Source organism: Centroberyx affinis, unplaced genomic scaffold (assembly GCF_046629955.1).
Source record: "Centroberyx affinis isolate AG114_WGS23_722 - 3 ecotype Tasmania unplaced genomic scaffold, CSIRO-AGI_Caff_v1 ptg002675l_1, whole genome shotgun sequence".
NCBI lineage: Eukaryota > Metazoa > Chordata > Actinopteri > Beryciformes > Berycidae > Centroberyx > Centroberyx affinis.
Genome location: NW_027280859.1, coordinates 65435 through 78505, shown reverse-complemented (window position 1 = coordinate 78505; position 13071 = coordinate 65435). Strand labels below are relative to the sequence as shown.

The window sequence follows — 13071 nt, the reverse complement described above, 5'->3', positions numbered from 1 at the left end:
GGAAGGTTTTTTTTTGTTTGTTTTTAGGTCGAGACATCAGTTTTCTACAGAATCTTGCAGACTGCAAAGAGAGATAGAATACTTAAAAGACTCATGCTGCTTAATAGGTTTGAACTTGACTTTAACCACAAGACCAGTAACTGTTGTCATTTGCCGTATCTTGGGTGGGGATTTGAAACCACTCATCATGACCTGATCCTGGGTTAGTACAGTACCAGGATGGCAGCCACGCATGAAGCCCCAAATCACTCTAAACACTGATGTTACCTTTCCCTGCACTTGGCCTGAATGCCAACAACGTCTTATTATCTTTACTTCACAATGTTCTTAATGTACAGGAAAAAAAAAAATTGAAGGCAGGCTTTGAACCTTCCTTGATGAACTGCAGTATCCACAATGCACTTCTTCCTCATATCTTCCCAGATCAGTGTTGCTTGCTGGGGGGTTGTAGTCCTTTCTTAAGTGTGGACATGGGGGGAGGGGTGTATGTTTGTAAGTGTTCTGTGTGTTTTTGTCTGGCCATGTATCTTTGTATGTATGTGTGTGTGTGTGTGTGTGATTATAAGTTGCCGTCTCTCCTGAATGTTTGACTTTTAGGTTTACATCATACTGCGCTGTTTTCCCCCCCCTCCCCATGGTTGGACTTCTGTAAATGTTAGAGCTTTAAGGTCTTTTGTGTGTGGGTTTGTTTTTTTTGTTTTTTTTTGTCTTAGATAAGTGAACCTGTCTGGTTGTAAGTGTACAGGCCGGAAAGCGAAGCACACTACAGACTTAGCCTCTGTCACGAGTTGCTGTAATCAGTAGATGCTGTTCTTCCTGGGGCACACGAGACGGAGGTGGGGAACGATGGGAGAGAGCTCAACACATAACACGCCAACACCCACTAAGGCCACATTCCAGGTTGCACGTATTGCAGTTGGCCACCGGGTCTTCTATAGCGGCATGTTAAATCACGAACGCTAACCACAGCCTGGGTCGCTGCAATGTTTCTGAACTGGAACGTGCCTCAGATTTATCAGGGTTCCAAGGTGCCTTAACCTGCGTCCTTAAGCTCTGCCCCTTTCCCCGAAGTGTGCACTCCTCTACTTCTCGACTGCTGCATTCGTTCCCTCCCGCAGCAGGGAACTGGCAATAGCGCGGTCCCGGCATTTCAGTCAAAATCAAGTGCACACTTTATATGGAGAGGCAGAGCATTCGGACACAACATTCAACTGCCCCCAGGTCTTCGGGGTAAGGGCCGCAGGAAGGGAGGGCAGGTGGAGGGGTGGCGGAAATGTGGTCCCCCTTCTGTTTTTACCTCATCTACCTTGTTATTGGTCTGAGTGGTCCTTGGAATGAACTGATCGGTGTAAAAGAAGTATCTACGCGAAACCCCAATAGAGTGCTAAACCCGTCACGTGCCATAGAGCTCAGTCGAAACACTATGGACTTGAATGGATCTGAACACACGAACCCTTTCATTTGTACGCGTACAGATGAATATTATGCAGTTTTAGTCTCCGTTGTTCAGTCTGCATCTCTCTGATGCTCTCTGTTCCCCACGCTCCTCTAACTGTGAGGGGTGTGCTGCCCGCTTGCTGCTACTGTGTAGGGTTCCACAACCCACTGTGACATTGCATCAGGCCTGGGACAAACGGCAGATGAAATCCACTGAAATACTTGAGCTGTGTGCAATCGATCTTGTCTGTTGCATAAGAGCCACCAAACCATCAAGCCCATCTCGTTTGGCGGTACAAGTAGACAAGCGAAAAAGGGATTTCAAATGCTGTTTGACCCACGCCTGCATACCTTATGTATTTAGATATGTAACAATGAATATAGACTTGTTGATAGGCAATCCTCAGTCACTTTTGCAGATGTAAAAAAAAAAAGAAAATGGGTTTCCATATTGAAAAAAATCTAACTTATTACCATCTTTTTTCATTTTTTTATAAACAGATGTAGATACAATTTTTTATTCACAGTTTATTGTTTTCTTTAAAACAGACTATTGTTTTATTTTTGGAGCTTTGTAATTTAAAGTAATGTGCAAATTTTTATTTTTTGCATCACACATGTACTATATGTCTTCTTTTTTATCCAGCAAGGTACAGGTTTATTTTTTTGTTTGTTTGTGCACACTTCAAATGGCTTTAGTCTTTATAAAGTTCCTCCACTTCACTAACTTGTTGCAAGATGAAAGTTTGGATCAGCTGTTGCACAGTGTCCTTAGGTGAAGTATGGAGGCTGCGCTTTTAAAAAAGAAATGTGACATTTATTCACACCAGAGTTGAGTATCTGAACATGTGTACTGTACATTTAGCTTCATAAGTCATAAGATAATCTAAATACAAAGATAATCTCTTTGGAATAAGACCTGTTTGAGGTAACCGTAACATTGCAATGCTGTATATCTATCGCATGATTTTAGCAAGCTTGATTAATAGTTTGGTTGTTTGAGTATTCATCAATCCATATAGGAATTTGGTAAACAAAATGTGAATGTCTTAATTTGGTTGCAGACCTTTGCATATTTATCCCATAGCTACACCACTGGACCCAAACTCCATATCTAAGACTTTTGTGACCAACTTTTATGTGCTGATATTGTTTTGTAGCCAAATCAAGATTATGCTGGTGCACTTCAATCTGTGGCTGGCTGCATCTTTTACTTGTTTAGTTTCTTTTGATTATTAAAGACAATTATATGATTATGATAATGATAATGTGTCCCATCTGTTCTTCTAAAACCTGTCCATTAAAAGGCTGCAAACATCATTTGTAAAGAGTTAAAACTTTGTACCACAACTGCTGTTTCCTAATCAAAAGCCACACTGTGCAACTCCATATTTTGTATAATGGACTTTATTAACAGCAGTCAATAATACAGCTCAAATTTAAAAACAAACAGGTCATCCTTACCAAAACTTGATGTTAAGTGCAAAAAGTACAACATGATATACATTCAGCAGAGAATCACAACTGCACAACAACTGAACATGAATGGTATTTGAAGTCAAAGGAAGGAATGGTCCTACATACAGTACTTCAAGGTAGATCCAGCAGCAGTAAAAATGGCAGAATGGCAAAAAAAAACTGAACCACATCACACTCATTAGTAGGAGTTATATGGGATGTCATTTTCCTGGCTTGATAAAGACTTCCTTTTTGGACACAATCCTCCCATTCATATTTCCTGGAGATGTATATATGACCAATATAATCTCTGCTAATACCAACTCCTCATTATTGTTGTGATCACATCCCTAATCTATCCAATGAACTCTGTAACGCTGTATCTGCTCATGCCGGCGCTTCTGCATTGCCTTGTGCAGAGATCACCTTGCTCTCCATACTGCAGAATCTACCTTTCAAATCAGAATAGGAAAGATTTAAGGCTTTAACTGTCAGATTGTATCGCATGATGAAAAGTAAAACACAAGCTATCAAAAATGTCATTTCACCAGTGCTAGTAGCGTTTCACTGTTTGTTTGTTTTTTAAATGGTACAACACAGACAGAAACTGACATCGTGTTTCTTCAAATGAGTGACTTGCTGTTGATCTGCTATTCAAAAGAGAGATTCCTGTCAAGAATTTAGAGTCCATGCAACATAAGTTTGGCACAGAAGGGAGAAGTTTGGTACCAAAGCAATAGTACAAAGGAATAATGCCCCATCTAACTAGAAACTATACAGGAATATGTCCATAAGATATTTTTTCTACTCATCAAAACATCTTGTTTTTTTCATGACTCACAAATCAAAACATACAACAGATTCATGTGTACACACCACTTCAAGTCTCAAATAAAGTTCAGAAAATAAAAATATTAATTAATAATATTAATAATACAAGATCAAGAAAAAGATTAGAGCACTAGCACGCATCAACGAAATGTGTTGACGGTGAAAAAACCTGCACACTGTCAATCAAAAAAATTGTTTCGCTATATGTCTTCGTCATGCTGGTTTCTGAATGTAAATTGGAATATTAGACAGTAATTATATGATCTTTTATGGTCATTCTCTTTTGTATGAGAGATTATGATGGGATGTGGAGAAAAACATCGAGGCTGCCTTTGGATACACGTCAGGGTTTAGGTCAGTTTCATCTCCATACGACAAAGTCCAGAGACAAAGATGGACTGCAACGCATTACATGAAACATCTGCATAGAAAAAGGGAAAACGCTTTCATCTACTTATGAATCAAATTTCAACTAGTGTCCAAAAAATGAAATGAAAATCAACCCTTTATTGATGCCCCAGGAAAGCAAATTAGAAGAGGGCAACCCCTTGGAAAAGCAGATAATTTAATGTTAAATTATCTAATTGGTTGGGGGCTCAAGATAAAGCTCCTGTTCTATCTGGAAATCAGTAGAAATCATCACAACTGCAACACCATCACGGCCAAAACTCACTAGCTGTAGCTACAATATCATTAAACATGATGTGGTGTAAGAGAAAATCTACTGGACTTTCTCACATAATCTTCGACCGCTGCATTTTTCGACATACATGTTTCTCACTCACAATGTCAAGCTTTGGGCAGACTTTATGTCCGGCGGTCCTTTCTAAAAACCTCATCATTCTTTTCTAAAAATACACCAAACCCCACTAGCCGATATCACACACTACCTTATGTGGACAAGCCAGACCTTTCTCCGCTCATGTTTCAGAGATCCACTTCCACACGACCCACACCCTCCTACACAGGTCACAGCTGTAATAGTGGGCTCAGAGCGAGAGGGAAGAGAGAAGGCGCTCTGTCTTATTTCTCTGTTCTACTCAAAAAGCCTTCTGCTCTCCAGTAAAGACACTCTCTCTCCCTTTGGTGCTACAGTGCATACATGCACACACCTGAACTAGAAGGTCTAGTCTGCTAGACTAAACGACGACGGTGGTCTTTCTCTTCACTACCAAGCTGCCTTTTTTTTACGATCTGCAGACCCGAGCGCTCTGGTGACTGTATTGTTAGGCTGTGCTGGATTAGCATATTAGCATCGAAGAGCTCTGCAGAGAAAACTGATAAACTGAGTAAATGCATTATGAACCAATATACAGATTCTATTTATTTCCGCCTCGAAGGAGACTGGCGGTGACAGGGAGGAAACACAGGCTATACATCAGTGACTGTTTGGTTGTCGGAAACATTGGTGTGACTGAGAGAGCTACAGTGAGCTATCTGTTGTCTGCTCTATACGCAGACTGCTGAATTGTTTCTATTCCCAGCGTAGAAAAACCCTCCCTCCCCTCCTCCACTGGACAAATTGAGCTGACTCTGTACGGTGTCAGCAAATGAATCAAGTAAGGAACAGCGGGGGAGAGAGCAAACGAGTGAGTGGGAAAGAGAATGAACGATGGAGAGGACGAGGACAGTGTGTGGAGAGACCCGGGGTGGGTGGGGGGGGGTTGGGGTCGGGGGGGTCAGTAAGGTAGGCGGCCTGTTGCCCTGCCTTGTACAGGTGGTGGTGGGGTTAACGGAGGCTTCGGCCTCGGCTAGGTTGTTGGTTCCAGCTCTGCGGCTCAAGACCCGGCTGCGGCTCCCGGCGGGCTCATTTCTCCCTGTAGTACAGCAGGTACATCTTCAGAGGCTCGGGCAGCGGCAGGCCCAGAATCCTCTCTCTCAGGACGTTCACGGCCGGCTCGGGTCGCAGCAGCTCCCCTGTCTCCCTCTCCTCCTCCTCCTCCTGCTCCTCCTCCTCGTCCTCCTCCTCCACCGTCTCCTCCTCTTCCACCACCCCTCCCGCTCCTCTTCCCGCCCTCCTGCCGCCTCTCATCTGCCGCCTCGCCTCCCTCTCTCCGTCCTCCTCGTCTTCCTCCTCCACCCTGCCGCCCTGGTTGTTGTTGCTGTCCAGAGGCGCGGGGCCGATGCCGCTGCTGGCCACCACCTGCCGGGTGGCCAGGACCAGGGCGTTGCAGTGGCGCCGGTGGACGCGCCGCCGTTTGAAGCGGGGGCCGTACTTATGAAGCCCGGCCACCGCCAGGCCCCTGCCCACGCTGAACGAGGAGCCTCGGCCACGCGATTGGCTGTCGCCGCCATCCGTGGTCACCCTGAGGGTGTGGCGGATGGAGATGCGAGCCAGCTCCTGTAACGTCCGCACCTCATAGATGGCTGTAAAATTAACAGGGTGGGTAGGAAAATAATAAGAAGAAACAGGGGGGATTAAGAAGACAAAATGCAAATGTTAGCCACATTTGTCAACTTTCAAATCTAGTTGTGTTTTTCATGAAGTATTAGTTTCAGTCACGTTGAGGCTGCACAAATAACAAGAGTCTTATTGTAACAACATTTCTGCCAGCTTTTAGCAAGCCTTGTCATACTGGCTTAGTCATGCATGTAACAGAGCTTGAAATGAGACTCACGTAGCGGGACAGTCTTGGGTTTGCCGTTAGTGCTGTGTTTGGGCAGGACCAGAGGAGCGAAGGACACAGAGATGATCTTTTTGGTCTCCCAGCTGTTCAGCCCTGTACGGGTGATCTTGGTCAACTGGAGAAAATATAGGAGGATGTAAGGGATTATACCAAAACTGAAGTCAGAAGGTGTGTTGAGTACTTGTACTATTTGTGTGGAATAGATTACATTTTCTAATTTATCTAATTTAATTCAACATGAACAGCTGACTATCAAAATCAAATCAGTGGAAAAAATCCTTCAATTCATTCTTTCAGTCATGCAAAACTACACAATCACCTAAGATTTGTTCCAAAAGGAGATGTTCACCATTTGAAAATTGTGAGTCCTATACATGCAAAATGTTGAAACGAAAATAAATATGGTATAAAATTAAGACTATTAGCTAGGACTGTTACTGAGAAAACAACAACATTTTTGAAGATGCAATCATTTATGTTTTTGAAATATTTTGTGATGAATGTTGGGGAACTGGTTTTTTTTAAAGCATTTTGGAATGAAAACCCTCTCTACCCAAGTCGCTGATCTGGTCTGTGTGTGCCTGGGTGCACACAGTAATAATAAACATGAATTGTACAGGACTTCTCAAACGTTACGACGTTCTTCACAGACAATAAAACAATGACAAATAAAAGCCAATAAGATAAACAATAAAAATGCCAGACGTAATAGAAAACAGAGTTACGGAAGAATAAAAAAATGGACAAGGAGGAGACGGCGAAGTGAAAGACAACACTGGGACTTTGCCAGCCCGAGCTTCTCAGGCAGGACACCCACCTTCTCCTCCAGCGGCAGCACCAGGATGCCCCCCATCTTCAGCAGGTTCTTCATGTAGTCCTCGTGCTCCTTCTGCACCCCGGCCCCGCAGTACACCCTGTCGTACTGACGGCTCTCCGGAGGGATCTCCAGGCAGTTGCCCACCACAAAGGACGGCTCGCAGAACTCGAACCTGAAGGAAGACACTCGGTAAGCAATGCAAATGTTGTACGCAAGCGAGTAATGAATAAAGACTACTATAAAATATTACTGGATACACTTGGGAGACCCACTTGTCAAAGCTCTCGCTGGTTTTGATGAAGTAATCAAGCTTCTGGTAGGCGTACTCTATCACATCTGCATGTAACTCGACACCATGATTTACTCCAAATGGTCCTGGAATAGTCAGTACACCACAGTGTTACATTCACCATATTTACACGAACACTAAAAATGTGATTGTCATGCAATGAAGACAATAGTGGGAGAAAGGCAGGGCCCATATAAACATCATACTCTGGTTTTGTTAGTGTGTGTTTTTTTTCTCAGTTTTTTGTCATATTGACAATAAGCACATTTCACATTGTAGGGATGACAAACTGCATATCCTCTGTGAGTCAGCCTGTGTACTGTATAGCTGTGAGCTACTTTGCAATCAGTAGGATATGAGCTCTTTGCATCCGTCATGCCAAAAACTATCTTGTCCAAAACAATCTATTTCCAGCATTTCAGCATTCCAAGTATGTAGTACTCTGCCTGATCTTTGATCCACATCTCTATACGACTGAGTTTACACTACTCTACTGAGATTCCACTCTTGAAAGGACACACATTTACTTTCTACAACATGTAAACTGGCTTATTAGGGGAGGTGTGACTTTAATTACAGAATCTTGTAAATGGCTTAATCGCACTATTGACTTAATTGGAGTATGATTGTGCGCATGTAAATGTAGCCTTTGTCATAAGATACATACTGGCAATTAGGCTGACCTTGGAAATGTTTTAACACAACCTACATGTCCACTGTGCTTTAGACCTGAGCTAGACTGCTATATGTGACTTGCATCCTTGAGTATTAATTTGAGGGTGGCTGCTAAACTTCCATGATAGCTGTGATATACTGTGATTCACAGTATTACTCTGCCCATTCTTTTAACTCTATGTATCCAGGCAAGTTGACAATATATACAGTATAATAGAATATTTTTGTTTATAGCAGTGGTCTGGGGGAGCAATTCTAGAGGGAAGGAGAGTTACACACATTTATGCACTGAGATACTAAAACATGTCAGTGCAAGTGCAAGTCTGCATTTACCACCTACCCAGTATGAGCCCAACCATGGTGCTGAGGTAGCCGGTCCCGCTGCCCAGGTTGAGGAAGGAGAGGCCAGGGTGGAGATCCAGAGCCTCCATCACCTCAGAGTAGATACATGGAGCAGACAGGTGGATGTTGCCATGCCGCCATGCCAAGTCCTGACAACACCAATAGTATAAGTTCAGCAGTTTTTCTCACACCCAAAAGCCTATGAATTACATTGTGCACTACTACTGTGTCCTCACAAATTTGATATTCACATATGCAAATCACTAACGGGTGAGTCTGATAAAGAATAACTTGTCTCATCCACCGCCATTTCCCCCCAAAACCGCTATAATCTTATATGCTGCAAATTGCTTCAGACTTAAAAGCCTTTTTGTGTGATGTTCTATTAATCCCTGTAGGGAAATTCACTTTTCTCTTCCCCCACTCCACAGGGAGATTAGAGCAGGTTCAGATACAGAACAGCTCCTCTGAAGCGGGTAGGGATTCATTGTCTTGCTCAAGGACACTTCAGCAGGGCGGATGGTTACTCTCACCAAGGTTTAAACCCAAGCCTTCCAGTTGAAGGACAGTCTCTCTACCCACTATGCCCCCCTGCTATACATGTTGTAATTTTGGCCCATTCACCACCAAACACTGATGAAGGCCAAGTGCTGGAACACTCAATTCTCTCTGCTGCTGTGTGTTACGGCATAAAAGCTTAATTTCGAGTGCTGGCTTTCATTTTAGTCCCACTACCCATCAGTCACCTTGTACGCATTGTCCCGGTATTCATCTAGGTAATAGTCGGCCCGATCGATGGCGCGAAAGGCCCGCTCTACCAGGTCCGAGCGGATGTAGTAAGCCTCCTTCAGGTTGTCAATCAGCTCGTCATTGTCCTCGCCAGCACTCACAGCTCCGCCCATCTTGACTGAAAAGAAAGAGAGGAACTGGTTGATTCAAGGATATGTAAAAGTACACTCTCTAAAAGGACAAATACGCTGCATGTGATGTTAATGGTTTTCTAAGCATCAAAGACTACTATCTTTTATCAACAAAACCACAATCTTAAAGCCTACAGTAAGCACTGCTGCACCAATGATGCAGAACCATTATTGACAAAATGTAAAATTTCTATTTATATTTGTCATCCACCCCTGTTTTCAGGATGGTGAGGGTCCTCAGAGGAAAATCCTGAAATTGTTCATTCTATATATACAGATGTCTTCTGATTGTTGATGAGGGCGATAGGCAGTGCACCTCCATTATAATGAGTTCTAAGTGTTTCCTCAATTGTTTAAGCCTGTTTTGTTTTTTTGTTTTTTTAACTTCTTTTTATCATGCCGCTGTGGCCATGGTACCATGGTCATCGAGTGTCGAATTGAAGTCAATGGCACACTATCAAACTTTCTTGCGGTTTACAGCGCTTGAGAAAAATTTTTTGCAAACCATATCTGTTCTTTCTTGAGCAGTATCAAAGGAAGTTAAAGTTTAATTATTGTGAAGATTTAACTTCAACTATGAATCTTCACACCTTAGCTGCAAATTTTCACACAACTCCTACAATGCTCTTCTTGTATTCATAAAGAACTATAAGTTATCACCAATTATTTTTTTCATGATGGTAGCTCAGTGGGTGACTATAGTGTAGGTTTTAAGTTAAGTTTTAAGGCCAGCAATCTTAGGGTGAAACTATGTTAGCCACTACGGAAGTAGCAACCATTGAGAAGCCCTTTGAGACTGTAAATGTGATTAAAAGCTGTATAAATAAACTTGACCTGACTTAGCCAACCAAATTTAGAGGCCTAAATGAAGCTTTTGGCAGCAGCGTGCTAGGTGTGATTGCTGCTGCAGTGGCTGTAGTGTTAAAAACAACACCAGAGTGCCATGCCAAAGGACGGGAGGGACAGAGATCACAGGCTGCACTGACTGCCAAATGCTTGCCATGTCATAAGGCTACAAAAGAACAAAGGAGCCAGGCCATTTAAATATTACTGGTCCTCCCGCCTTTGATGCCAGTTGGTTGAGTTGAAGAGGATGTTGTCAGTTACTGATTCCCCTGAGGAAAAAACAGCAGACCTGGCATCCCTTGAACGCCTACTTGCAGGGAAGGGAATCAGGAAACCATGTCACATATAACCTTTATGGATATTCTAATAAATGGCTTGTTATGAATATGAATACACTCGTTAACCTAAATAACCACAGGATGGCACTGTAACCCATTCTCTAACAAACTATTTGGTTTAGTAGGCTAGTAGGGTACACACTTCCTGCGAAACAATGCTATTTATATTTCACAAATGAGTTGTTGAGGTAATGAATTACTAGCATCACTCCTTTATTTACATTGTTATTAACAAGCATCAGCAGTCACACCGCGACCGTTAACTACAGAAGGTTTGAATTCACCGCATACATTCAACGTTCACGTTGCGGCTGCTATTTTTTGCGCCACTCAGGTGAACAAATTTTGTATAACCCATAACATTCAAGCATTCTCGATCTAACAATCGGCTGATACAGATAACAACAACAAAATAACACGTTTATAACGAACTGCCATGCACTGGCAAGGTTAACAGACGGAAACAACCGCAATCCCGTCTTCTCTGAGAGAGAAGAAAGATCGAGACAAGAATGACAACAGCAAGATTGCCAGAGCTGTAGCAACAAACAGCTAGCTATCCATGAGTCTACGTATTGACACCTGATAAAACTAACGTTGTACCTTGTGGAAATGCCGACTGTTATTCCCTGTCTTTGCGATTTTCCTTATCTTCAGCCTTTTGTTGTTGGGGGGATCCAGTCAGAAACACACCACTGCTGGATGTAAACATTCGGCCAGCTGACGTCCTGACGTCATACGTAATATACGCAAAATAACGCTCAGACATGGCCTACATTTAGGAACTGACACTCAAACAAAGAGGTCGTTATTAATAAAATCAGAACGCAAATGTTAATACGTATTTAATGTTTAATATTTTAATATTAATTAGAAATAGTTAAATGTCTTCCGTCAAGCTTGTTAAGCCTTATAGTTCTTCAGCAGTGGCTTAACAGCGTAGTATGCAACACATAGTGAGTGGTGATTTTCGGTTAGCGCATGAATATCTGAATTATGCGGTCTCAGTGGGTCTCAGGTGTTCGGGTATTTTACCATGGCGTACAACGTGACTCGGCCTACCAGGACTGAGACCCGGAACTATCTGTTGTATGAATGCTCTTTTTTTTGTTCTAGCTCTTAACAGTCTATGCTCTGACCACTGAGTTACAATACAACTAATTATAACGAGCTGAACGCTTTGAATATGCTTTGGTAGTCATTGTGTTTTTCTGTTCTTCTAGGCCTTCATTAGGTCAGTAGGGCCATTGACCTGAATCTAGTCCAGGCATTGGTGTCACCAGATTATTGCACATTAGAATTCACCTGTATTAGTTTATATAAATTTAAAAAAAAAAACTTAAGGAGAATATCCACTGCTCACCACCAGTAAACCTGAGCCTGTTCTCTCCTTAGTTGGCTACAGACCTAAGTAGCCTAAGTCAGTGGTTCTCAAACTTTTTCACGTCAAGGACCCCTAAACTGACACAAATTAGACCACGGACCTCCATTTGATAAGATTTTTGCTTTCAGATGTTTTATTACAGAGTGTATGAAACCCATGACCAAAATAGTCATACATTCTGTCATTGTGTTACTTATGGATGGAATTATAGTGAAAATAAATGATTCCTCTTTTTGCTGGGGACCCCCTGGAACCCCCTCAAGGACCCCTGGGGGTCCCTGGACCCCACTTTGAGAACCACTGGCCTAAGCAATGTTAACCAGCTAGCCATAACTGTTAAAAACAGTGACATTTCTTCCAATTAAAACTGAATATTGTCTCTTATGGCTGCTTTACAGCATAGCAGTCAATGATTTCTCATTATGGACACGTGAGAAACAGTTTCATGATTATTATTATTAGGATTTTTTTTTAATGAGCTGATAAACTTGTCCTGTGTAGCCAATTTGTACTATACAAATATACTCACAAATATACAACTAAGCCTACACTCTCCACTTGGTGGCATATGTAGCTTCAAACTTCTCAACGACACTAAGCAATAGATCCTCCAACAAGATGCTTGGCAGTGACAGTACTTAATACAATTTTTTAATTTAATTTAATACAATACTTAAGTGTGCCAGTTAGGCTTTAATAATGATGACATCAACTTTATTTATTTAATTTTAGCTATACTTTGACAAAAGTTCATGTCTTGCTCTCTGCTCTACCACCTAATGATGTTTGCTTTAACCAGCAGGAGTCATTAAAAAAGTAATCATCGCTCAAACAGTGTGCAGCCTGAACACAGTCAGCAAAAAGCCACCCAGTAAAAGGTCATAGTTGTCAGTGTGTGTTTCCGCCTATGTTTAGAAAGCTCCAGAGGTACGCTGCATGATAAATGCTGTGCATCTGACCTTTCGTGTGTGTGGTGCAGCCACTGAGCCTGCAGAGCTTGTAGATACGAGATGGTCCAGCAGATGTCAGTGCTCTTCAACATAAAAGCAACATGTAACTGTACTGTATGTTAACAGTACACTAAAGTCCCCCATTTTGTTCAGCAGT

General features: G+C 42.3%; 1 protein-coding gene across 1 annotated transcript; it reads right to left on the bottom strand.

Annotated features, from left to right (window-relative positions):
- Positions 1-2845: 2845 nt before the first annotated feature.
- Positions 2846-11311, bottom strand: LOC139657361 (protein-L-isoaspartate O-methyltransferase domain-containing protein 2). Its single transcript, XM_071535164.1, has 7 exons — positions 11184-11311; positions 9223-9383; positions 8475-8625; positions 7443-7545; positions 7171-7342; positions 6345-6468; positions 2846-6093 (listed from the first exon to the last, which is right to left on the bottom strand). Exons 2-7 carry the CDS (start codon positions 9376-9378, stop codon positions 5534-5536), a joined length of 1266 nt encoding a protein of 421 aa, XP_071391265.1. The 5' UTR covers positions 9379-9383; positions 11184-11311; the 3' UTR covers positions 2846-5533.
- Positions 11312-13071: the final 1760 nt, after the last annotated feature.